The sequence below is a fragment of the Leuresthes tenuis genome, unplaced genomic scaffold, assembly GCF_036924035.1.
Source record: "Leuresthes tenuis unplaced genomic scaffold, fLeuTen1.0.hap1 SCAF_19, whole genome shotgun sequence".
Taxonomy (NCBI): domain Eukaryota; kingdom Metazoa; phylum Chordata; class Actinopteri; order Atheriniformes; family Atherinopsidae; genus Leuresthes; species Leuresthes tenuis.
In genome coordinates this window covers 4,504,736-4,531,874 of record NW_027325373.1, presented here as the reverse complement: position 1 = coordinate 4,531,874, position 27,139 = coordinate 4,504,736, and the positions used below count along the sequence as shown (strand labels likewise).

Sequence of the window (27,139 nt, the reverse complement as noted above, 5' to 3'; positions counted from 1 at the left end):
AGTTTCTTTTATTTGGCTGGTAAGAAACATGAAAAAGAGTCCCTGCAAAATGTAAACGATAGAAAAAGAAACAAAATTCACACTATCTATAAGTTCTATGGTATGCTTCAGCGAAGCACTGTTGTCTGAACAAGTCGTATGTTAAGACGGGTCTATGTCAGTCAGACAACTTTAAATTCACAGTTTAACTCCTCAGTTGAAAGGTTCAAGGTTCAAGCCACTTCCAAATGTACGAGGAAAAGATGGGAAGAAAAGGGAGAGGAAAGAAAAACAACAAAAAACATTGGTTTGTCTCTTCAGTTACAGTGTGAGAAGCTCTGATGTGTTCAAGTGTAAACTGTTCAGTCTGAAGTAATGAAGATTTAACTTCAAACAGCATTTATGTCAAATTTTACACATTGAACCTTTAAATGTGCCATTTTGCATACCAGAAGACTTGAGCTTAAACATTAAGTGGATTATTTTGGATCATTACCCCAGTGGTTTGAGAGGATCAAGCACAAAAAAATGATGTTAAGCACAACAGGTGCAATAAGTGGGTACGTTTCATTTACAGCATCAGATCTCACTGTATGAAAAGGGGGGGGGGGGCTTATATGTAGCAAATAAACTATCACTGAAAACTTAATGACACCTAACAAATCAGGACTAAATGTTTCATGTGAAATGAAGCAAACATTTTTCTACCTGTATATAAAAATCAATATGATCTACAGTACTTCATCGTTGAAAAGTGACTCATTTTAATGTATGCCAGCACATCTTTTCATATAAATATTAAATCTATTTCAACAAACTCATGTTTGGCCACATGACATGTGCAGTAAATATCAAAAGCAGTCTTCCCCGGAGTGTAGGGACCAAATTAAACTTACAAAGAGGAGTATTCTATGTTTTATTGACTTTGGTCCAGCGTAAAGTTCTTTTTCGTCCTGGTGGTGCTCATCGACTCGCTCCACAGCTGACCTGAAGCTGCCGTTAGCACCTACGAGCCTTCAGACTAGGACTGAGTCAGCAGCTCCTGATACTGCAGTCCTGTAGCCAGAGAGCGAGCCATGTGTCTGGAGGTGAGCTTCATATGTCGGGCTGCTCTGATGGCTCTGTCCAGAGAGCTGTCTGTGGAGGGCTGTTTGGCAACAGACAGCGAGCGTCTTGTCCTTCCCGCCCTCTCCACAGGGTCTCTCCCCCCTGAGGATGTGTCTGGGATTTTGTGAGGAGACATTATGACGGGTGATGAATATAACCTGAGGATTGTAAGAGTAAAAGAAGTTGAAATTGATGAAATTTAGGCTGAGGCTGCTTCTAAAAATCAGAAGCTTTGAGCTCTTTGTTTCAGATGACCACATGGACAAAGAAAAGAAAAACCTCTCATGATGCAGGTTTATGGTCAGATGAGAGGAGTTGTTTGGCCACAGTGATCAATGGTGTGTTTGTAAGAGTGCAGGAGAGACACTGAACCCCAAGAACAATGTGGTGTTATAGCAGGTTCATGCTCTGGGGCAGTTTAACCGACAGAGGGAGTCAAAGATTGCACATGAAGGAGGGAACTACTGAAGAATAACAGCATGAAGTCAAACAGGACACAGTTTAGTACCCTCAGAGGCCCATGTCCACAAACATATCAAAGCTGGTTGTTGAGAGGGCTTCTGAAGCTGCATTTCTGAGGCCTGTCGGGTCTGTGCCAGGACACTCGTTTCCGTTTGTAGCACAGCTACGCTAAGCTAACTGGAGCATTCATTTGTCCCAGTATTTGTGAACGGGAGGAGAATGGATTTATTATGCAAAGAATGTCTGATGCTGCGATGTAGTGGACTGCATCAGATGATGCTGCAGTTATAAAAAATAAAATAAAATAAATCAGGGTTTTCTTAGAGCAGAGTTACAGCGTGGAAATGCCGACTCTGAAATATCAAACCAGGGTTTAGTCACAACTTGTGTCCAATGCGCAGTGTTTTCTCTGTCATTGACCCCTAAGTGGCCATCTAGTCAGGGTTACTTCAGCAGCAGGATGCAGAAGCTGAAGCTCAACAGAAGATGAGCAGAACAATGACCGAAACATCTGCAACAGCACAGAAGGCCTTTTGGACAGGCCCAGTAAAAAAAAGGAGGTACTGTGGAGTGAAGCCATTCAAAATAATTCATCGCACTGTGTCAGGAGTGTCCGTGCTGAGAGGCATCTACTTACAGGAGTTGCGGTGGGAACACTGACATGCATGGCAGCGATGCAGGTGACGCGGCAGCTGCAAAGCATCTGCTGCCGGCTCTCTCAGGGGACTGGGCTGCTTGGCAGTTTAGGTGTTTGGATTCTTGTTTGCAGCAGCCTGTGAATGTCAAAGCGTGTCAGGTGAACCTTTTAGACAGTTGGACCTATTTCATTAACTGCAGACTGAACTCATTTGTGCTGAACAGAGTGACTGTGACACAGACATTCAACAACAAAGTCAGGTTCACGGAAACCACGAATGGGTCATCTCTCTTCAACAAAGATCTTAAATCTCTGTTGCTGCGTAGGTTTGTGTCTGAACACGTTACCTGGTTCGGAGCATCTGTGCAGTTCAAGGCTGAGAGGACAGCGATGACAGCAGGGGGAGGAATGTGGTGGATCTCTGCTGGTGCCGACTGGTCCAAACAGTACAGAAAGACCATGATTATGTGTGAAAGCTGTTCAAACACGTTCAGAAACAGAAAGTGGATTTTGTTTGAATACTGAAAGTTGCCATCTTTGCTGAATCGTTAGCTTTTCAAGTGTCAGTATTTTGCCGTTTAGGATCAAAGGGGTCGCTTACGTTCAGCACCTCCTCCGACATGTGACGAGCTCCGAAGACAAAGAGGAACCGTGCTGTCAGGTTCATCTGCTGTTCCAGAGACAAAGTGCTGCCCTGCGGCACACAGACGTGGGAAGAGAAGAAGAAAAAGACACCGTGTTCATTCAGTATGAAACCCAGGGCTGCCGTAGCTCAGACTTCTCTCTCCTGTCTCCGTGTAATTTGAATAATGTTTACGATAAAGAGGAAAGGTAAAGCTGGCCTCATCAAGCGAGCTGAATCAGTTTAAAACTAAAAGGAAAAAAACTTTGCTTTTACTCATTCTGTAGTTAATCTAAATATAATAGAATAAAACTAAATCAAATCGGCCTACTGAAATGAGAAGGTGTGGAACAGCGCTCTTACGGGTCTGTGTCCTCCTGCTGCGGACAGTAGTTGAACAGCTGTCTGATGCTGCAGATGTTTGAGTACATCTGGACACCCGGGACAGAGGCTGTGGTGTGGAGGGCTGCAGTCCTGATTCTGTCACTGAAAACAGAATTAGTAGTTACATAAGATAATGTGCTCTGTTGTCAGAACCACAGAAGCTTTCACAGGAACTCTGTGCACATGTAAACTACCAGTTTCCTTCTAAGTTAACATGGTTTTAGAAATAAGGTACATGAAACTACGTTGTAAAAAATGGAAGAAGGTAAAAGGTTTGGATGATATGGAAAATGACTCCAGTTACATTCTCATTCAATGCCTCATGTTAACCTCGTCCTTAGGAGGCTTCGACTTGTCTGGGCTCAGAGGCTTCTGGGACAACATCACACAGTGGAAACGTGCACCGTGCTCAGACCAACCAGAATCCGTCATCATTTTTGGACTAAAAAGAAAATCTCAAGACTAAAAGGACCATCCAGACTGTGACGGTGTGGGTTGGAAAAGCTGTGATGGCAGCATCAATGCAGAAAAGTTCATTTAGATATCAGAGCGACACGTGCTGCGTTCAAGAACACATGTTTTCCCGGGGCGTCTGCAAGACAACGCAAAACCACAATCTGCACACATGAAAGCGACATGGCTGAGGAAGAGGTGAGCACAAGCGCTGCACTGACTATGGCCTGAAATGCAAAGACGGATGCATGTTAGCAAATCAAATTAAGCTGAGACCGTTTAAATTAAAGTCAAAGTTCCTTTCTCGTCCCAGTTTTCCCATTCAGTCCCAGCTTTAAAACTAGGCCTTCACAGGATCTCTCAGGCTAAGTTTTAAGTTTAAGTTTAATTCAGAAGAACTCACAGATAACGTGTTGTGGTTTTTCTCTTTGTACAGAAGCTAATCTCTCCCTTGTTGTTCGTCTTAATGTAGACTCCTCCTCGTCCTCATCCGCTGAATGGCTTTCTCTGACAGCACTGGATTGCTGTCCGGACCTGAGCAATGAAATGGCTTCATTTAGTAAAAAAACAACATCAAATATAAATCAGCAGGGCTGTGTTTAAAGCTAAAGCTATCAGCTTTATAAGTAGCATCATTTCTGTGCTACACAGGATAAAGGATAAAACCCAACCTGATGCGAGGCGTCGAGGTGCTGTTAGCAGAGCAGCTCCTCTGGGCTGAAGGAGCTGCTGTCCCAGTTCTCCGGTAGCTCTCCAGTCTCTCCCTCAGTATGGTTAACTCAGCCTGGAGTGAATGGAATGCATCACTACAAAGAAAAAAGCACACAGGCTTAACACTACAAAAACAATCTAACTGCAGGTAAAGTTTGCATTTATACAGCATATTTCAGTTTATCACACCAGAATTCAGGTTAATACTAGTACAGTCCAAGAAACCGTGAACACCAAAGTGCTGCAAGGTGAAAGAGAATCCAGATTAAGTCTCCATACAGGTGTCAATCCCACACCTGACACACATGCTCGGAGAGTCATGCAACACCACACCGTGCAGGGAGACAATCAAAGATACCTCTAATATGCAACCCCGTTCAATAGCAGCTGATTCTGTGATACAATGAATAAAAGAATACAATAAGATCAGCATTGATAAGCATTTCATCGAGTACAGACTCTATGGAAGAGTCTCTGCACTCGGTCTCGTTCGAACAGCCTTTGCCATGGCAGCTGCAGATACACACTCACCTGCAAGTCGCAACCGGGCTGAAGCTCAGAGCTCTCAGACAATCGTCATGGTGATAGCGTGCGGTTGGCGAGGAGCTTAAGTGGGAGCTGTGGAGGGAGTTGCTGGAGTCTGTGTACTGGTCACTCTGTTCTACTTCAGACCCAGTGTGACCTGTTGAGACAAGAGGGGAGGTCATTTACAGATATTAACGAAGAAAATATCAGAGCGACGGGTCTTAGTCGCTTTTAAAGGTCAGCTGCAACCAAAAAAAAACATTTTTTTTCCAGTTTCTTAAAAAAACAACAGACTATTACTGGACACAAATCGGAGAGTCAGTGTTGTCGCTCTCCAGCCAAAACTCACTGGTTACACTGTTTGGCTTCCTCTGACTGATCCAGCTCTGTGGGGGGCAGGTGGGTCTGCGTCTCCTCTGCCCCTGTCTGACTCTCCTCGGCTGGTTGGGGCTGATCTGGGAGCCCGCTCTGGACTCCTCCCCCATGCATCTGACCGATTGCGAGGGAGGAGAAGCTACAGCAGCTGGGCCTGGCTGAGGTCTCCTGCTTTCCTCTCGAGGCACAGATACACTGTAACACCAAAGAACAATATTCCAACACACAAAGGCTGCTTTGATGAAAACAGTAACCCCATAAAATGTGTGTTACATGGCGCATGAGGTAAAATGCTGCAGTAAAAGAAGCATAGAGGGCAGTGTTGGACTTCTCACCTCTCTGACGCCCTCTGGTGGACATCACTGGGAACTGCTGCAGGAGTCTGACGACTGCTCTCTGAACCGACAAACCCGCTGTCGGTCTCTGGAGAGATGATGCCGTCCTGGTCAACACAAAAGCAATACGCAAAGATGATTAGCTAAATAAAATCAAGTCACTAAAAACTAAGTTGATGAGCAACTTCTAACAGATACCAGTAACATACAACAACAAACCGTACAAAAGCACAGACCTAAAAAGGTAAAGTTTGCTGTCAGCTTTGGATTTGTTCACAAATATAACTAATCTTTGACACTTTGATATTTTCTTGGGACTCGAGGCTCCTTTTTCTGTACACAAAGCAGCTGACCCAAAACCCCTGAAAAGATGAGTTTCAAAACGAACTCTGGTGTGGTTCAGAACACACAAACACATCCGGATGTAGCAGTTCAGTGGGATGAATGTACAGTGTTTGACTCCTTGATTTTAAGATGTGGTTTTCATCATGTCCATCCCGAGTTGAGCTTGTTTTGTCAGACATAAAATAGAGAAAAGTCCATTTGTAGGAGCAGAGTACCCAGACATCGAATGCCACCGGACGCTGAATGAACGACAGACTGTTGCTGTGTCGCAGCCAACAACACAACTGACCTGTGAGAGCGCTCTCTTACTCCCCTTTTGAGCCTTGGAGCTCCTCCTCTCTGATGTAGTGAGATCTGCGAGGCTGCTCAGACTGCTACTGTGGGACTTTCCCATCTCTAAGCTCCCTCTGCAGTGGGGAGGAAGAACGGTGAGCATGGTGGACTGGCGGTATGAAGGAGGGCCGGACCTGCTGCTCCGCTGTTTGCTGGTGTCAACAGCAGGGTCCTGAGGTTCTGATTTGGCTTTCCTGTCAACAGAGAAGAACCAAAACATTTTTTAAATCAGCCTAGTCGTAAAGAAAAAAAAAAGCTGGTCTTTGCACCTGCGTGTGCTTCAAAATGAAAACGGTTCCATTTAGAAAGGAGAAAGCATGGTTTTAGGCCCCGTTTACAACATCAAAATGTTTCCTTGATGATCAGTTCAAGTGAACAGCTGTGAGAACAGGTGTAAACACACTCAGGATGTGGATGTACTGAGATCAGACTGATCATTCAGCGGTTATTCTTATTCCAAATTCTTTTAACGCTGAAATGAAGAACTGCCGTTTCATCTAACGTCACCGGGGTCCACCAAGTCTTTTTTTCTAGTTCGTCTGTATTTACAGTCAAGTATCCTCAGCAGGTGGCTTTACAAAGAAAGCAGAGCGGTCGCCATCAGTTCAGAGATACAACTCAAGAATGTCTCTTTCCAACATCGTCTCAGTCATCTCGTGTATTTTTCTTTGCTTATTCCCTCTTAGATCCCGACCTTTAGTCAACATACTGCCATCAATGTGTCTGAGGAAGATCTTAATGATGTTAATGTCTGAATCTGTCACATTACATTCTCACAAACGTAAAATATATAACCAGTGTCCTGTTTATTGGCCACAGCTCTGTATGGTGTTACATTTTCAAACCAGCTGGAGTTTTTGGCAGCGTTTGTAAAAACAACAGGAAAAATCTAAATAGAAAAATAGAAAAAGAGAAAGTAACACTGAGCTCAAGTTTTTCCACAACTGCTGTGACTTCACCTCCATGTTGAACCTCATCCTGTTACGCTTTTCTCTTGGATTAAGCTGAATAGACACTGCCCTGCCTCTAGATTGTTCATACCCCCCCAGTGTTTTTGGGCTGGAACCATAGTAGAAACAGACAGTACTGATTCTAAGGTAGGCACAGGCTCTGAGCCAGCACCAGATCAGCTTTGGAGAACAAAACCCCCCATAGGGTATTCGACACATCTGTCCTGCTGTTGAAAGATGGTTCATCTTCTTTAAGGACCGACCTCTGTAGGGGAGTTTTCCGGACTTCCTCGTCTGTAGCTCCTTGACCTGGCCACTCTTCGCAGTCGGCCTCGTGCTGCACATCAGTTTTTAAAGCAGCAGAGAGGGGAACTTTGAGATGCTCCTTGAATCTTTGGCTGGTTAATCAGAAAGAGGGAAAAGAAAAAATTCAGCTGGAAAGAACAAAAAATCTGAAATGCTGCAGGGTTTCTAATTTAACAATCTGAAAAGTGCCAAACATTACTGAAGATCCACAGCAAAGGTGTTCAAATGTCAGGGACATTTTGTTTAAGAATCCAAATCACCACTCACTGGTCCACTGTCACGATGAAGTCTCGCACAACACATCTGCGTTTGCTAATCAGAGGTCTGCGGTAGAAAAACGGGAGACTTTCTCCGTCCTCTGCCTTTTCTTCGGTGCTACCTTTACAGGCTGAGCCCACCTCCGCCTCTGCTCTGTCAACAGCATCATCCAGCGAAGACACGGTGGGGCTCTGAAAGGGGATGATCAGAGCTGGAGATTATTCTTCATCAGCTGTTTCTTGTGTGGCTACATGGGACATTTCCAAATGCAAGTATACAGATCTTCTCTTTTAATTTAGTTTTCTTCAGAATTCATAAGCTGCTAACTTCAAAATGCTCAGAAGTCTGATTTTCTGTTGAGTTCAGGAACACAGCACAGCAATACAAAGAGCTCTAAAGAAGACGTTGGTACCTGTGGACGAGTCACGACTTCCTCCCCCTCAGATGGGTCAGAGGGAGAAGCCTCACAAGAGGGCTCCACCGGCTCCTTCAGCTCATCCACACGCAGCCCACACTGAAATATCAGCCCCTCCAACTCCCTGATGCATGCACAGTGAACACCCAAGCATCCAGAACACATGAATCAATCACCCGTAAACACAACATTTTTTCATTTATGGGTGAAATCATCTCTCTTACCGTTCAGGGTCAAAGTAGCAGGTTTCTGCTCCTGTCTGCCGCAGGACTTTGTGCTCATCTGTTGCTAAAAGGTAAGCCCTTTCTAAGCAGCTTAGCCCCTCAACAAGCTGAGAGACACCCTGAAGAGGAGCACCCGCTCATTATTTTGAGTATGAGGCAGCCACTGGAAAGATCTGTTAGTAGAATACTTAATTACACTGGGTTTGTTGCTCTTACCTCTATTTTTTCACGAGGTTTGAGTTTTTCATTCTTAAGAAGATCCTCAAAAGTCTGCAGCTGAAGAGAAAATCAAAATCACCATCCGTCATCGAGAATATTCAGCAAGTCTGTGCGATTTTCTAATCCCTGGTCAGTTTCACTTCGTCAGTTACCTGCTGAAGGAACTTGTCCGTCTGACTGAAGAGAACATGTCCCAGCTGAGAGCTTCTGGTGGAAGGACCCGCATCTGAAGCTCCTGTTCAACGGGAAGGCAGATCACAGGAAAACAAATGATGTGATGCAAGCTGAACACAACGAAGCGACTCAAGCAGCAGCTGCGAGAACACAAAAGCTGTACCCTGATGACTGCCGTGTCCATTTGAGCGAGGAGAAGCAGAGCCGATCTCGGCTTTCTGAGCCTGAGAAAAACCAAGCTTTAGGAGCTTTGAGGCATTATGGTTCAGTCCTGAATGTACAGCGTGGCCGGCCATCGGAGGGTCCGCGTACAGGTTTACCTGGTGGAAAAACACACAGCTGAAGTCACCAATTACCATTTTTAGTTTTCCTACCAAGTCTTTTCTGCCATTTTCCCAAAACAATTCAGATTTTAACAGATTTCATGTGATGATGAAGCACAGATTTCATGGTCCTTCACATAATTTTATAACTTTATGTTAATTAATCCTTGAATTTCCATCGGGATCAATAAAGTATCCATCCATCCATCTATCTACATTAAATATAGTGAGGGTGCACAAATGTCTCTAAACCTGTTGCAGCAAATTAATTGTTTGAACGCAGATTTTAACTATTCTTTTACATTCATTTCAAATATCTACATTTGTTTTTAAGTGGAGATAGAAATTTTCCAATTTTACCTGCAGTTTTAGGTATTATTTTGGGAAAAATTCCTAATTCCATAATTACACAACAGGACAGATTAAAACCCTTTAGGTTTCCTGTGGTGTGTTTCATATTAAACATCATGAACGTTAATTTGATGGCTCGTTGGCACAGTACTGAGCATTAGAAATGCAGTTAAAAACATAAAGCAGAACCTATAAATCCTGCTGGCTTAACACTGACACTTTGACCTTTTCTGTGTTCACAGAAAAACAAAGAAAACACTTTATTATACAGTCAAGATGTGAGGCAGATAGATCAGAAAGATCTATAACCCAACCTAACAACCTAAATTCAGATCATAAATCCCACCGCATCCTTTACCAACAGGACAAAAGCTGAGTCACAAAAAACGAGGAAACGGAGAGAGAAAAAACTCCTAGAATAAGTTTCTGATAAAAGAGAAGGAGGGATCTGGAGTTATAAATTGCTGACAGCAGATTTAATGTAAACGGCTCCTCCCACCTTGCTTGTGCAACGTTAAATGTGCAGGAGGAGACGGATGGTAGTGCTGTGGTGAAGGGGGTGGAGGAGAGGTGGGGTAAGCTCAGTCAGCTGCTTTTAATTGGTGCTGCTGATTGTGGAGCTTTGCTGCTCAAACAGAGACGGGACAACAATCCTTTAAGGAGGTGTTGCTCCTCCTGCCTCTTCTGCCCTTGTTTCCTATCAAACCTCTGATCATTTGCTATGACATACTGCTCTGTCTGTGCTGTTCTGACGCTGTCTGGACCTGGGCTGCTGGCTGTCTGCTGATTCATCCTGTGGATATAGAATTTTTCAGGAAAGAAAAAAATCATTTGAAAATTAATCTGTTTTTTTTCCCCCTTTCATTTGTCACCCATTTGTAAGGTGTGGACTGCGGCTGTTTGTCTTAGGAGCCTGGATCTTAACTCGATCGTGAGATGCCTCTCACAGAATAATAAAAAGAGATGAAATGACCGATTAAATCAAACTTATCTTGCATTCTAAAACCCACGTTGTTACTTTCATTTAATAAAAAGAAAATCGATAATAAATCTGAGTGATACTATTATGTGCTTTTTCTCCCACAATGCACAGTATGATAAAGTGATAAATTATGTCTGGAGCTCCAGATAAAGTACCCTGGCTTCCAAACGCAGACGGTCAATGGTGTTCTCTGCCTCCGCGTACTTCGTCAGCAGTCTGTTGTGGTCCTCCTGCAGAGGGAGGAAAAACCCAGTAAATAAACAGCTCCTCTGTGTGCTTTTATTCTGAACAACCTTTTTTTTTTAAATGTTTCGGCTCTTTGCCCCCGACATGGTAATACTAATGATCAAATCCATGTGGTATAACCCCTTTTCCCAGACTCATGCTGTGTTGAATTTCATTCTTAACGTCTTGCCTGGTTAAGACGAAGTGTCAGCTGTAGAAGCTGGTGAACGTGCAACATACCGTCAGAAAGCTGGGATCTTATCCGATTCGACTGATCCATAAAATATAGGCACTTCACCCACAAAGTCTGATTAAAACGGTCCTTTTCCACTGGCACGGGTCCAGTTTAGTAGTACCTTTAGCCTAGATGAATATTTCTTTAACATATTCCCACTGATGGGTGTTGCACCATCATGTGTCTGGCAGCTGTGTCTCATCTTTTGTATGTTAGAATAAAGCTAGTTGTTAGCTTTTGACTGACACCTCAGATAAGCCTGTAGGAGCCACACGCACTTATAGACAAGAATCTTTTGAGTGCAAGAACAAACCTTTAGAAAATAAGTAAAATGCATTGTTATCCAATGAGAACAAGGACTGCGTAAGACACCAGGTTGGGGAATGACGGCGTTTCCTAACTAATAGATCACAGCTACAGTTATCCAAGAAGATCCGTTGGCAAAACAAATGGGTATAAGAAATTATTTCTTTTAGTGTGTCCCAGACAATCTTTGACTCTTTCTGTGTCTCTATTCAGCGCTGAAGCTTCTTTGTGTCGACCATGAAAAGGCATTATAGGCCAATTTTTTCATAGAAAGAAAGGTCAAAGGCCTTTTCAGTTACATACGTACATCTCAAATCCAAGATTTGAATCGGTGGCCTGCAACAGTGACGTCTAACTCAAAGACTGGGTACAGGAATATCAGCCACAGTGCACAAGGACAGGAAGGAAATCTCTCATCCATCCATGACTTTACCCCAAAAGGGATGACTTGACAGCGATTAATGCATTATGCAATTTTCTGCCATGTTTTTCTAAAATCCTTCTTCATGAAACCATGGAATCGCTTTAGTGCAGCAAATAAAACACAAACTTTAAAACCTGATTCCCCGATGTGTACCTCCCTGCACAGTGCCTTGCTGTTTGGCTTGAGCGTCGCCTCAGAAACAAGGAGGATGTAAAGTAGGGCAGCTGCTTTAATTGCTGCCTCTGGGAATGAGCATGGGTGGCTGTGAAGGGGCTGCATACTGCATGTGGCGCATTATTTCAGATCTGAGGGCTAAATCTAACAGTTTGAAAGCAAAAGATTGGATAACATGCCAGGTTATCTCTTTACAAAGAGCTCAGACAGACTGAAACAACTTTTAGTTTCTACGAATACCTGAAGCTGTTCCAGCAGAGTGGTGGCCTGCTGCCGGCATCTGAAATCCAGGGGCACGGCAGAGTTGGCAGCGCCGGTGTGTGGTCTGCTGCAATCTGATGGAGTGGGCGTCTCATCGGTGTTGTTCAGGAGCACTTCTTTCACAATATCAGCCGGGGATTTAAACACCAGCGGGGGCTCAGGTGACAGGGACTTCCCTCTCAACGAATGCCTGCTCTTGGGGGGCTTATAACCATCTTTGGGGAAATGAACCCTGGGCTCCACCTTGGAGAAGTCTGGTGTGTGGTGATTCAGAGATCCTTTTCTGGGAAAAATAAAAACAACGATCATGAGAAAATGGAAAAAAGCGAGGCTCGATAAGAACGCTGCCACGCTGAAAGACGCTCACCTGGATTCTTCGTCTTCAGCAGCATTACACCTGGCTCTGGGAGCCCTTGGCTCTCTGTCACAGCTTTTGTTCTGCCGTTGGGATTTCGAGGAGTCTTTCCTGTCTGTGCTGAGGGAATTAGTACTTGAATATATAGCTTTAGAAAGGCATTGCTTTGTCTTCCTTGGTTGGGGAACAGGCGGCTTGTGATGCTTATCTGACTTTTCAGATCCCTCTTCTGGGACATGGCTTAACCTGCTGAAATGATCTAATGTGGCTTTTTCAGAAAATGAGGCCGCTGGCTGAGGAGAAGCTCTAAGCTGCATCTCCGGACAGCGAGGACTGGACTTGGGGCTCGTATAGGTGCAGTGTGCCTCAGGAAGACTTTCTGTGAAGTCCATTTCTGGGAAGGTTTCTGCATCAATTCCTGGAGCAGTGGCCAATTCCTCAGCAGTAAAATGAAAAAGGTGGGGCCAAGACTGGGAGACAGGGCAGTGCTGTCTGGAGACCACAGCAGGTTCTACACCTGACCGGTGAACACTAGCAGATCTCACAGAGCTGATCTGCTTATTCTGTCCTTTACTGTTGCAGCCTTTAGCCAAAGCATTTCTGAATCCAAAGTGTCCTGATGGGTCAGTGAGCTGATGTTTCTTTCTATTTCTGTCAGTCGTCTTCCCTTCTTCCTCTCCATCTTTTTCCTCCTCCGTCATGCCCAGGTTTTTGCCATAAACTGTGAAAGACATAAAATGATGAATATGGTCAAAGCCATGAACTGCCATACAAAAGATAGGATTATATGACATCAATAGACCACACCGTGTTTTTTTAGCCATAAGTGGGTCAGTCAGTCACAAATATCGAAGTTTACATTAAAAAAATCATCATTTGAAGCCAAAATAATAAAGAATCTTCTGCTTTTCTTTGTCCACTCTAGTAGCAGACTAATTATGGTCCTACTGATAAAACAATAATATAAAATATCAAAATAAAGTGTAGATGGAGAACCAAGTAGCTCAACTGGTTGAACTGGTTGAGCAGCCTCTGCTGCATGTCACCCCCCTCTTCCTGTCTATCTACTCACTGGATGGCAGTGCCTCCTCTCCTGCTGATTCGGTGTGGTCCGGATGTTCACTCAAGTCGGAGTTCAGCTCCTCAGACGGATTATCCCTCACACATTCCCCGGGGTCTGCCTGCTCTGGGGTAAAGGATCCAGGACACTGTGCATCACCATAATTTTCCCCCAGTTCTACATCTTCCAGTGCCTCTGACAGCCCAATGATGCCATTCTCATCCATCTGGCTAGCAAAGTCATCATCTCTTTTGTCTTCCTCTTCATCATCATCATCCCAAGAATCCTCGAACATCGTGATGCGAGAGGTGCAGTCCAGATCGGAAACCCCCACTGTTGTGTTTCTCTTCACCTTACAGCCTCCCTCACGTCTCAGCTATGACCTCAGTTACCTTCTCAACCAGGCACAGGGACCTTCTTCATCGTTTCTAGTTTCTCTGGATTTGAAGTAAGGGCCACTTTCAAAGCCATGGAAGAGGAGGTTTACAGACTGTCATTAAGCCGGTGAGCATCTAGATGTACAACCACAGATTCATCGATTGCTCTTCGGTGCAGGGGAACAAGAGGCAGTGCTGGAAACACAAGACGAGGACAGCAACAACTGAAATACGTTCAGTAAACAATTCATTCAACGTATAACCATTTTCTACACCAACTCTTTTGAAAACACAGGTAGCAGGAGCTCAGCAGTTAAGAAAGGTCACCAAACCTTTTAGTTCTTAACGATGCACCTTTCAGAGATACTGCAGAAATCCTTACCGGAGATAAATGGGAGGAATTCCAGCTGTAAGAAGTCCTAAGGGAGCAACGGATGAGATTAAAAGCCACTTTATAAAAAGGCCTTTTACTTAAACAAAGGTCTTTTGAAAAGCTCAGGTCCACTGGACCACTGGAAGCCTGTTTTCTTCTTCAGAATGAACTTCCACACACTGCTGAAGCAGCTAAATAAACCGAAACTCTGGATCACAGATGCCGGTGCTTCTTGAAGCTTTGTTTTAAGCATTCAGGTCAAAAAACAACCACAATAAGGGGACAGACCCTCAGGGGCGTCGAGAAGGCAAAGAAGCTACCTGTCAGATTAATGCAAAGATCTGTCATCAATATCCCAGATTAACCAAAGAAGAGCAGATTAACCAAAGAAGTAGCTTTTCACTTCTGTTAGTCAAACATTTTCACATTACTCCGGGGAAACCTGAGAAAAACAGATGCGAACATGTCCGCCCACAGAGAGCGTGTTGTGTTGTGTTAAACCAACCACGAGGACTCAGGACCTGCTCAGGCCTTTCATTCAGACGTCAGCGTGCTGGCAAACTCGCTGTGCATTTCAACTAAACAACAGCAAATTACAACCGTTTCTGTCCCCTGCCTTCAGAACAGCAACATTCAGAACATATGGTATAATTATGACATTGTTTCCGTTTTCTTTCTCTCCCTCTGACACACAGGAGGTTCAACAGACTCAAGGGGAAGACTAAATCCCTGCCATGGAGGACAATGAAAGCCGACGCTCGGATAAATCCTGAAATACTCGCACTTCTACACCAGCTCTGCCATCCAAGTCAATAGAACGAAGTAAAACCAAAGCAGCGGCAGACAACAGCATACCAGTGAAGCCAAAGCCATTTCTAAATCCAACAGTTTCCAGTTTTGTGCGGCTTGATGCAAAGAAACAGCTCACCTGTAGCTCTGCTCAAACTCCCGGCTCATTCCCAGGAGAACCAAGGATTTGTCTCAGCTGCCAGATGGATGGGAATTAAGCTGTTCTAAATCCATCACAGGGTGGGCTTCGCTGATCGTAAACAGACAGTGATCATCGGTATACATCCCCAGTATGAGACAACCCAGCTCCTGACAGCACACACACACAGCAGAGCACCTGACAACACTAATCACCTGACTGTCAGCTCGGTTAAGACTGCATCTAGGATGGACAGGTGGGGTGGAGGTCAAGGAACAAAACAATGTGAGAAAGCACAAGAGACGAGAAATGACAGCATGAAACTAAAAGACAGGAGGAGACGGGACACGCTTGAGTTTTCTAGTTTGACCAAAGCTGTCACAAAGATCAGTGAGCCGGACGAACAGGTGACGATGCATAGATTTCCACAGGGTGAGACTGGCTGAAGTTTGAGCAAAGTGAACCAACATGTCGCACCACAAACAGCTAAAACGATCATTATAGGATGGCCCAGTGACTAAGATATGACAGCTAATCCCCTTAAGAGTCAGAGGGACAGCTGAGGACAAGGGATGGATTGAGCAAAGGGACTGATAAGAAGAGACAAATGTAATACCACTCACCATATTCAGATTTTCACTATAATCAGTAGTTGATAGATTCATTAATCACCAAAAAGTCAGACCAATCAGAAAAGTCAGCACATGATAAAGGATGTAATTAATCAATAACACATGCTCTGCAACATTAAGTGAAAACATTTTGTCTTTGCCACCTGAAGAAAAGACCATATCTGACCCAGTCTGAGGATATTCTGGAATTAAAAGAGAAACAATATCAATAAATCTATCTTTCTTTGAGAAGGAGCTTCAGGGATCTAGAGAATAACAGATTTACACACCAGTTAAGTCTTACATCAAGTCCTACAGCCATCAGGCTGGGTCACGCAGTGAGGAAAATAATAAGTGGGGTCAATACTCAATACTTTTGTCTTCGGCAGAAATAAAATTGAGAAAAATCAAAGTATAGCTAAAAGTAGAGGTAAACCAACTCTGGCAGGGCAGACATAAACAGCATTACAACTCACCTCGTATTACATGTGCAGTGATTTGGCCGACAGGACACGCATAAAAGACTGCAGAGATGCCTCGATCGGTTCTTACTTCAAGGGTCTGTTGCCCTGAACACCGCTAAACTAAAGAGAGAAAGGACCCACCCCTGTGTCACCATGGCACTCACACCACAACAAACTGCCGACAGCAAACAAGTCACCGAGGGGCTCCCACAACACGGCGGAGCTTTTGAATTAGTCAGACAACTCAAATTTACCAGCTAACGGTCTTTGGTGAACGACAAATGACGTTAAAAGTTAACGGTTAGTAACCGCGGGCTAGCTGTCGCACCCAGCGCCACTTCCAAAAGTTACGTTATTATCGTTACCACGACTCACTCCTGTCTTGCAAATGTAACAAAGACAAAAGTCCCGCTTTGGGACAAATTTCAACATGGAAATATTAGGTACCTTGTTTTAAAGACTGTTACATGGGGCCATTCCAAAACAAACCCGGCGTGCCAGACTTTTAAGAAGGCTAATTATCAGTCTTGGGGAGTGTGGCACTGATTTAGCTGGCAGACTAGTTACTAGAAGCAGAGTTTTGGAAGAAATTAAGTCCCGAATTTTGTATTTCAGGCATTGTGGTTCAACTTCCAGCGGACGCACATACATTTTTACGCATCTAATAGAGTAATGCTGACCGATAAATAAGTATTTCTCAACTTATATTAAATTGTGTAAGAATTGTGGCGTTTTTAAGGCGTACTGATACCTGACAAACATTACTGAGGGTTTTAGATCAATTTCTCTTTGACGCTTGAAGACTAAATCTGGGTGTTGATTGGCCATTGTGCTCCTAAGGGGAGGGGCAAGTTTTGAGGCTGTAGTTTGGAGCTCCAACCACAAGAGGGCATAATTTCCCAAAGTGTCTGTCAGGAAGACCTGTTTCCTCACCTTAATTGGTGTATTTTATGTAACATTTTCATTGATATCCATCAAAAGGTTTTCATAAAATTACACACATGAAATTTGATAGGATGAGGCGACGAAAGCCTTTTACAGTGTGTCCATTTTGCTAGAGCTCAGTACTGTATGGTCAGTTGCACCAAATTGGCCAATAGCAGGGATTGCCTGTGTCTTCACGGCTTTCAGGGAAATACATGTCAAAGCTGTTTCATGGTCACCAAAAAAGTGAAATATTTAATAATTCAAGTGAACAATTACAAATAACTACTATTGTCATAGTATGAGTGTGTGTTGGTTACAAAATTCCCTGAGCCCAACAAACTGTCCTCAGATTACAGGGCCAAACTGAAATATATATGAAAATATGTATGACATAATGAAATAAAATATTCAGTGAATCTAGTTGTGTTTGTGTCCAAAATCATGAGGGAAAACATTTCCCCATCAAGGGGCTTCAAGGGGCTTAAATAATGGAAAGCAACCTTGCTCAGTCCTCTTTTCCCGGTGACCATGTGAAAATAAAATAGAACACATCACATTTCTGAATTGAGGATTACTGACAGTTGCCTAAGACTATAAGCCAACCTTTTTAAAAGGTAAAAAGTTCAAAACAGTATCTTATAATGTGAAAGCTGTGCCTTTCAGTTGCTTTTATGTGAAAATAGGAGAAACTCTTTCCACTGAAGGGCAATGAACTGGTATTGTGATTTGAAACGATAAAAAACAACACAAGTTTGCAGATAGAAGGGAACTATGGTTCTTAAACTGGAGCTCACGTAATCAGTGCTGAGACTGGTTCATATGAAATATAATCCTGTAGAGCCTTTGAAAATGTCAATGTCAAAGGCTACACTGAGGGTTAAACGCCATACAAAAAAAAACCCCACACTGTTGCAGAGACAGCAGATGACAGATTCAAGTCAATGAAAGTGCATCCATCCATCCATCCATTTTCTATACCCACTTAATCCAACTGTCGGGTTGCGGGGGGGGGGGCTGGAGCCTATCCCAGCCGTCATTGGGCGAGAGGCAGAGTACACTCTGGACAGGTCGCCAGTCCATCACAGGGCCACACAGAGACAAACGACCACACTCACACTCACTCAGAAGTACAATTTAGAGACCAATCAAGCTAACATGCATGCTTTTGGACAGGAGGAAGCTGAGTACCCGGAGACAACTCACGCATACACAGGGAGAACATGCAAAGTCCACACAGAAACTGTGTGGAGAGGTGGAGAACCTGGAACCGTCTTGCTGTGAGGCGACGGTGCTAACCACCACACCACCGTGCAGCCCTGAAAGTGCATCCATATATGTACGCTCAGTGATGGAGCAACAGCACCTGTGGAACAAGCAGATCACAAACACGCAGGCATGCAAAATGGCCCCAGATGTGGACACTTATTGTTGGTGTGGAACTTTCCACTCGACTACCAGACTATCAGACTTTGGAAACGTCCTGTGGTGGTGATTTTGGGCTGAAATTTACCAATCAGACTTCCAGACAGTGTGGCAGAGTTGGGGTTTGTAGAGCCAATATCAAGTTTTTTGACAGTAAAATGTAGGATGTTGTATTAGATCTGAAACCGTTTCCACAAACTTAGCATCTCCCTGTATTCCTGAACATCATGTGTGCTGTGAAATTTCAGCATCCTTTCCTTTAATTAGAAAAAGAAGACCAATAATTAGTGCAGTTATTTTTTCTGAATACAGTTTCCATGTAAATAACGTGTCAGCACTCCTTCTAAATTGTGCGGAAAGCAGACAAAAAAGCAGATGAACTGACTGACGGGGAAGCAGCAGAAGAGCGTCACAGGAGGTCGAAGTAAACAACAAAACCAACAGCTCACAAAGAGGCAGAAGCCATGCTCAGTTTAAACTGACAAACACTATAGATGAAGCCTACAAGGTGGGGGTGGCTGCTTTATGAGTTTGACATTTGCAGGGAAACTGGAGCTCAAGGTGGAGCAGCAAACAGCCCGGGCTGCTGAGGACGGCCTTGGTGTTGTTGTGCAGTTCTGGTGGCCGGTGAGCAAAGGCATTTCTAAAACCAACAGGGGGCACTCTAAGGATTTAATCAAGAAACTATGACAAACAACTGAAATAAATCTGTTTAATGCAAATAGGTGACACAGCACTGAATGACAAATTCTTGCACCAGTAATAAAGGCAACAAAGATGAGCCCACCACATAACTCTGTGGAGGAATAGGAAGTTTTCTGCCCTAAACGGGAGATTTTGCTTTACTTTAACAACTGATGGGCACTAGTCCAGGGCCTCTTATACAACATGCCTGGACCCCTATACTATATTGGTCATTTTTAATTTGAACTCTTTAAAATAGTTCAGATTTTATTTCCCCCTAACCTGAGCAACCTGCTGCAACACAAGCAACAAGTAACTGTGTGAGCTCTCATGTAACATGCCGGAGCCAAGGCCAGCACCTCTCTGTCTTGGGGTCTGATTAATGAGACTGTCAGCTGCTTCCATCGTTTCTCTCCATCATTCCTCCCTCCTGCATGGCCTTTTAATATCAGGCCAAAGAGAGAGCCAAACTGCTATCGACATGTTTCTACCAGATGGGGTCATTATAAAGTTAAGCCACGAAAAGTCTATGTGAGGAGGAGGAATGATTCCACCAGTAGGGTGTTTATGTTTTGAAACAAATAAAATATGGTTTAATGAAATGACTGATGGTTAATTTCCCGTGGAGCTTCGTTTATTCATTTTCACACTTGACATTCTCTTGCTGGCACTGGTCTATAGGTAGCAGAGGAACTGGCTTGTTTACAGGAACTTTGGTGTTACCAAAGGCTTAAAGAAACAGAAAAATTATTGCATCAGTTAATGTGACTTCAATAGAATTAGATCCAGAAAGCAACAAGAGTTACTGCCATTTTCCCATTATCATTACACTTTTTTTTACTGCAATCCAAAGGAAGGAATGTGATTCTCAAGCCAAAGGCTGGCTGGATGTCAACATTTTTGTATCAGTCTACAACAGAGTATTGGATTTTCTGCTTCACTTTTTATTTCTAATTAGGATAATGGAAACATTAGGCTTAATCTGGGCAAATTTGGACCATGTTCAGGTTTCCATGTGTGTATTTGTGTAGAAAAGTTTTGATATTTGACTTCCTTTGTGAAAAGATAAGTTGCCTCACAGTAAGAAGGCTCCCACTTAAAGTATCAGCTGGGCTTTTCTGTGGGGAGTTGGCCTGTTTCCTCTGTGCATGCACAGGTTCTCTCTGGGCACTCAGGCTTTCTCCCACATTCCTAAAACATGAAAGCTGGGTCATCTGGTGATTCTAAATGGACCATAGGACTGTGAAAGTGCACGGTCGTTTGGTTTGTCTCCGTGTTGGCCCTGTGATGGACTGGCAACCTGTCCAGGTGGCAGACTGTCTCCCGTCCACTGGAAGCTGATGAAGGGGGCATGGAGAGGGAATCTGTGAATGAATGTTAAAAGATAAAAGATGACTTTTACTCATGCTTGTTTGAAAGAGAAATACCTTTTTTTTTTTTTAAATCTAGACCTTATTTCTGGCATGAAATACGTTCATCTACTCACCGAGAACAGTTTGGCGAAAGTCGGCGTCCTTCAAAAGCTATTTAGAAAACTCGCGATCGGAGTATTTCCATATAACAGAGTTAATGGGGCTTAGATAATGCAGCCTCTAAATAAGGCATTATCTGTCTTTATTTAACCAATACTTTAAGAAGAATGAATGAACGAATGTGTACTATTACTCTGTTAGCTCATAGGTGCTGTTATGTGGCTACTTGCAGCTATAGGAGAGCTAACGGAGGGAATTTTACACACACCTCTACTGGGACCACTTCATCCACACGCCCCCCTGCAGCACAGTTTATTTACTCCGTGCTCTGTGACAGTTGGCTAACTTCACACAGAGTTTGCTACTGCTAGTTTTGTGCAACATGGCAGGATATTTATCAGATTTTGACAAGGTGAACGATGACTTTGAGTAAGATGGACGTTGTTACCGGAGTGAATGAGCTGTGCTGCAGCCATGTGTGTCGATGAAGTGGTCCCAGTAGAGGTGTGTGTAGAATTCCCTCCGTTAGCTCTCCTATAGCTGCAAGTAATCACATAACAGTAGCTATGTGCGAACAGAGCTATAGTACACGTTCGTTCGTTCATTCATTCTTCTTAAAGTATTGGTGAAATAAAGACAGATAATGCCTTATTTAGAGGCTGCATCGTCCCTGCCCCATTAACTCTGTTATATGGATATCGTGAGTTTTCCAAATAGCTTTCGAAGGATGCCGACTTTCGCCAAACTGTTCTTGATGAGTAGATAAACGTATTTCATGCCAGAAATAAGGTCTAGGTTTTAAAATACCAGAGTTCCCCTTTAACCATTCACTAGACTCAGGAAATTCAAGGATTCACCTAAAAAAAATATATATATATTCACATGAATATTTTCAATTTCTAAGCTGTTGAATAATAACTGAAAATGATTGCCCACAGATTGTTTCTGTCTGAGTAACTTACCTTGCCTACTGTTTCACAGCTGAAACCGAACATTGGTTAACAGTTCTTGAATAACAATGTGAAAGTTTTTGAATGAGAACATATTTTAGGCCTCAGAGTTCAGTAGAAAGTTTCCCTGCGATAGTGACCACTGGAAGAGTACGGTAGAGTAGTTATCGCTTATCATTATATATCAGATTATTATGTGTAAATGGGTTCCAATAAAGAATCTCATTCACTTCAGAAACAGGATGTCATGGTGGCTGAAAGCCAAAACGAGAGATGGACGCCAAAGCAGGGTTTCACCAGTGCAAACAGATCTATTCAGGGGATAAGGAGTACTGGAGAACGGCCGGGGGAAGCACAGGGGCAACTGTGGCTGGAATTAAATGAGGTTGGTGAAAATAAGAGAGTGAGTTCAGGTGTGTAATGTCCAAAAGGGTCAAAGGGAGTAATCGGTCTTACAGTTTTGCAGGAAGAACATCAACGGGAGGAGTGAAGCAGAGATCGGCTGACTGGGAGATGAGGGTGGGCAGGCAGATGAGGACAGGTGAGCGAATTCCTCTGGAGGATGATGAGTGGTGAGAGAATGGGTTCAGGCAGGGAACAGTGAAGAGGTCCAAGAGGAACCCATCACAGGAGCCAGAGAACTGGGTTTGCAGGAACACAACTCACTGGAGGCAAAAGAGTATGTAAATACACAGAATATTATCTGGAACCACAAGACTGGTGCTCCTGCTGCTCCTTAAGAAGGAGTTTTGATGACTGTAGATGAAGAACAGGTGTGGCAGCAGGCAGCAACCAGACTCTGGTGTTCTGTGAAGCCTGCTCAGCTCAGAAAACACCACACCTCCACAGCCAAGCCAGATCATGACACAGGAAAAGGCGGTGAGGTTATTTTTCTGTCATTTTCTGTATTTTGTTTTTCTTTTAAAGGGGACCAATTATGAAAAAAAGAAAGAAACATATAAATGGACTTATGTTGCGTATGAAAGTAGCACACTTACATCATTTGTCATGTTAACACCAGCTCCCTGCTTGGCCTCGACCTCTGAGCCCAGAACGCACCGTTCTGTATAGCACAAAAACAATTCAAAGTGCTTTACATAAAATAAAAGCAATGCAACAGGGAGCAGAAAAATGCATTAAAAATATGTAAGAGAATATAAAGAGAAAGAAATAAATGAATGAAAACAAGCAACGGTCTAGATTAAAGATACCGTGCAGATTTCATGCATAGACACATGAGAAAAGAAATGTTTTTAACCTGGATTTAAAAAGGTCTACATTTGGTGACAGTTTAATCTCCACTGGCAGTTTGTTCCACTTGTTTGCAGCATAACAGCTAAATGCTGCTTCTCGAGGTTTAGTCTGGACTCTGGACTGGACCAGCTGACCTGAGTCCTTGAATCTAGGAGCTCTGCTGGGTTTATATTCTCTGAACATATCACAGATGTATTTTGGGCCTAAACCGTTCTGGGAGTTGTAAAACATCAGTAGGCTTTTAAAATCTCTTCTGTGACTCACTGGAAGCCAGAGTAAAGACTTTAAAACTGGTGTGATGTGTTCAGATCTCTTACTCCTGGTTAAAACTCTAGCAGCAGCGTTCTGGATGAGCTGCAGATGTTTAATGCTCTTTTTGTGAAGTCCAGTTAAAAGACCATTACAGTAATCGAGTCTACTGGAGATGAATGCATGGATGAGTTTCTCCTGGTTAAACCTTTAATTCTGTTGATGTTTCTGAGTTGGTAAAAAGCTGCTTTGTTGACAGCTTTGATGTGGCTGCAGATCTGAGTCTATCAACACTCCAAGGTTACGAACTTGGTCAGTGATTGTAAGATCCCGAGTCTCAAGATATTTACCAATGCTGACCCTCTTCTCTTTGCCACCAAACAGAATGATCTCAGTTTTGTCTTAATTTAATTGTAGAAAATGCTCTCTCATCCAGGTGTTTATTTCCTCCAGACACTGACACAGTACGTCTGCTGGGCTGCAGTCGTCTGGTGACAGAGACACATAAAGTTGTCTAACTCACATAAAAACCGCTAAAACAATGAAGACAGTTTTTTTCAGCACTTCTGAGCAGCATTAAACTTACATCAGTCCCAGGCTGAGAGGATAAACTTTATGTTTGAAAGTCGTGTTTGAGTAAGACTTAGCAACAGACGGTGTGTTTGTGGTGGTTTTACCACTATGTGGTAAATTGTGCCTTAAAGTTGGCTCAATTCCAACTCTTAGTGGCTGAACTTTGAACAAGGAAAATGTGAGTATGTAAGAAATTATTTTCACTCTTATTTAGCACTAGCTAATGCAAACAGCTTCAGTAATGAAGTTGACCTCTAGCAGTTATTGCTATTACTGTCTTAAACATTAACATTGTCATTACTTTGCTCAGTGAATGCTTATAGCAGGTATATTCTGTCATTTGGACAGCGAGCAGCTGTGCAGATAAGGTGAATACAAGGCTGGTCCTCGGCTCACTCATTGGCTATGTTGAATGCCATGTTCCACTCTTGGTGCAATAACATTGCATGTGTAGTTTACTGGAAAATTTAAAAAAAATTATTTAGATATAGGTCTCTAAGACAATAAATGCAAAACAACTACAAAAGTATTTAGTTCGTCTTCATCTCTTTATATTTTACTTCCAAGCAGCCAGACTTTCTTATAATCTTTTAAATTGGTCTTGAACAATAGTTATCCCGGCTATTTTTCTCTTTTCACACTAATAATAATAATAATAATTTAAGCATAAATATATATAAAGAAATGATGGGACTGTTTCACAGCACTGTACACATTTCCTTTTTTTCCTCTCCTTTCCTCTTTTCTTTTTCCTTTCCTTGATCTGATAGGAAGTGTCATCCGTGTGACTCTTTCCACATACAGCAGAGTAATTCCTCAGGGAACACACTCATGTCTTACCTACCTCATTGTGTTGCTATGTCTGTTACACCTCCTCCTCTCTCGCTCTCTCTCACACACACACACACATTCAGGCTTATGCAGCCTGAATATTAAGTTTTTGTATGAGAATGTCTTTTATGCCTCGTATGGTTTCATCATAATGAAAGCATCCTGGTAGCTGCTTTGCCCTTGGATGCCCCAGATGTGTTTGCTTTGGTGGAATGAGTATACTCGTCCTCAATCTACTTTAAACTAATATACAAGACCACACAAGGAGACCCTCTACATTACTTTTGGAATGCCTGGTTTGGGGATATCTCCCAGCGGTAACCTTGCAGGTGGATGATAATCAGGTGGATCAACTATGTGGCATCTCGGTTGTTCCAGCTCCTGTCACTTATGGGCAGCCAGAGCCAGCTACATCTTTTCTACTGCTTCTTTAAAGAAATCTTTCAGGACTTCTTTGACTTTTGATGACATGAAACCAGTGTCTGTCAGCAAGTGCTTGATTGAAACCTCAAACAGCCTGCTGTTCCCAAGCCTTGGCCAGGCTCTAGTTCAGTGTGGCAGAGTTTATTTTCTTTTAAGGAGCAGCTTCTCAGTGCAGAGGTGGTATTAATGGTGAACCTTAGCTTTTAAGTGAGGTTTGCTGTCATTGAGCAGTCACTGGCTGCGACTGAAACCAGTGTCCTAACCTGTGAAGGTATAGCTCTCAGCGGTAGTTCAGTAGTCTCAGGTGAAAGCACAGCTTCTTGTGTGTTTATTGTCAGACTCTAATGCGCTCTGTAACTTCTGCCTGCTTCTTTAATACTCATCAACCCTTATCTGTGGCTGTAAAGGGTTTTATAAACGTATTCTTACCAAAGGATCTCCCACATTTCTCTCCATCCCACCACCCTCGGAAGAATGATACATTTAGTGCCTTCCCAAATCAAAATCACATCTTCCTAATGGGGTCATTCTAACCAGTTCTTCCTACTTTTGTCAAGCGATAACAATGTCCATGGAGTTTTCTACTTTCCCTCTTTTGTACTGGTGCTAACAGCTCGCTGTCAGTTGGTTATTTGATTCCTTGTCTTTTTCACGGCTGCTTTCAGAAGCATTCAGAAGTCTTGGTTAGGGTTAGACTTTGAAAATAATCTGTTAAGGATATAAAAAATATCATGGTTAAGCATTGAAATGCACAATGAAAGGCATCTTACTGTGAAAATGTCCCCCTTATTTTCCCGGTGGCCACTGAAACCTCTGCATGACCAGAAGTGTTTTCCAACCTGTGCTTTCCAACTCCGACTCCTGACCAAGCATAAGTATGTGACGAGCGAGAACAGATTTGTCTGTCAAATTGCTTTCCAGATGTTCGTGTAATTAAACAATAAATCTGCATAGAGGCTTGTTTTTGACAAACAATCATTGAATTATCATTGAAAAAGTCCAGGCTAAAGCTTATAAGCTGATGAAGGTCTCCTATGTTTCTACCCCTACAGCATGAAGAATCCTCCAGTTCCTCTCGGTGGGCTGGATCTGATCTCAGATAACCTTTGCATACTGTGTGGGGCCTGAATGTATCTGGTGGCCAGAAGCACAATTCCAAATTAATCAAAGACTGAAAGAATTAAAGAATGTAAATACTCTAAAACGATCAAAACTGAGAACACCTTGGTTTCTAGTATAGTTACTCTGCAGGCTTCTGGACTGAGTCAGTTCAAACTGCTAAAAAGTTGTTTTAGAAACAAAAATGTTCATCTTATATTCTATCATATGCTTTATGTTCAGCTCAAACTGGCCACTGTGCAGTGTGGAGTGAGACCTTTTTATTTTTTAAAAAAAAGACGCCATTCCTGTATGCTACTGCTGTAACTGTTATTTTTTGTTCATTAAAAGCTGGCATTTGCTAAAAGACATCAGCAGGGATATGTTCTGAAAACAAAACGCGCAGCGCTTTCCTCTCTCAGCTGTCACCACAATGATTGACGAGTCTTTGATGGCAATTTCTCTCAGAGCTACACGGTCAGAATTCTTCAAAAAGCCCAGAATGCCAGACCGCTGCCTCCTCGCTGATGACATTTCTATTTGTTTTGACCATATTTTTCTCTTTTAATCCATTAACTGCAGGCGTACACATTGCTGCTCACAACACTCAGATTAATTACTCTAATTACTTCACATTTCACCCAGCACCCCAATGTGACTCATGGAGGATGTTTGCTGTGCATCCTCTCCATGCCGACTCTCTTCCTGGGAGGAAGTAGCGCATCTTCACAACAATTACTTCTGTTTCTTATTTTGATTTTTTCCCTTTAAGTCACTTTCTCACTGTCACTCCTACAGTCTCTCGCTCAATCTCCAGCCATACCTCATTGCTTATCTCTTAATTGCTTTCCCGTAAAGGGATAAAACGCGAGCCTGCGTGCACGCTCACATCATGTGAGAATTAGTGTTTTAAAAAAAAAAATGTTGGCAGTGTCACTCTCTAAATGTCTCATTACTCCCTTCATGGGTGCAACTGCTGCACCGAGCAAGACT

The 27,139-nt window shown here is 43.0% G+C and overlaps 1 protein-coding gene across 1 annotated transcript; it reads right to left on the bottom strand.

The window, feature by feature from the left end:
- Window positions 1-3: 3 nt before the first annotated feature.
- Window positions 4-26,870, bottom strand: akna (AT-hook transcription factor). Its single transcript, XM_072372576.1, has 28 exons — window positions 26,795-26,870; window positions 22,717-22,781; window positions 22,226-22,359; window positions 20,551-20,660; window positions 18,531-18,553; window positions 15,287-15,358; window positions 13,523-13,886; window positions 12,463-13,171; window positions 12,075-12,378; window positions 10,626-10,700; window positions 8,978-9,134; window positions 8,793-8,875; window positions 8,638-8,697; window positions 8,422-8,540; window positions 8,195-8,321; window positions 7,792-7,973; window positions 7,482-7,616; window positions 6,225-6,462; window positions 5,591-5,697; window positions 5,230-5,450; window positions 4,887-5,037; window positions 4,316-4,450; window positions 4,048-4,178; window positions 3,171-3,293; window positions 2,787-2,879; window positions 2,533-2,619; window positions 2,186-2,321; window positions 4-1,244 (listed from the first exon to the last, which is right to left on the bottom strand). The coding sequence occupies exons 1-28, from the start codon at window positions 26,868-26,870 to the stop codon at window positions 1,001-1,003; spliced, it is 4,461 nt and encodes a 1,486-aa protein (XP_072228677.1). The 3' UTR covers window positions 4-1,000.
- Between the last annotated feature and the right edge of the window lie 269 nt (window positions 26,871-27,139).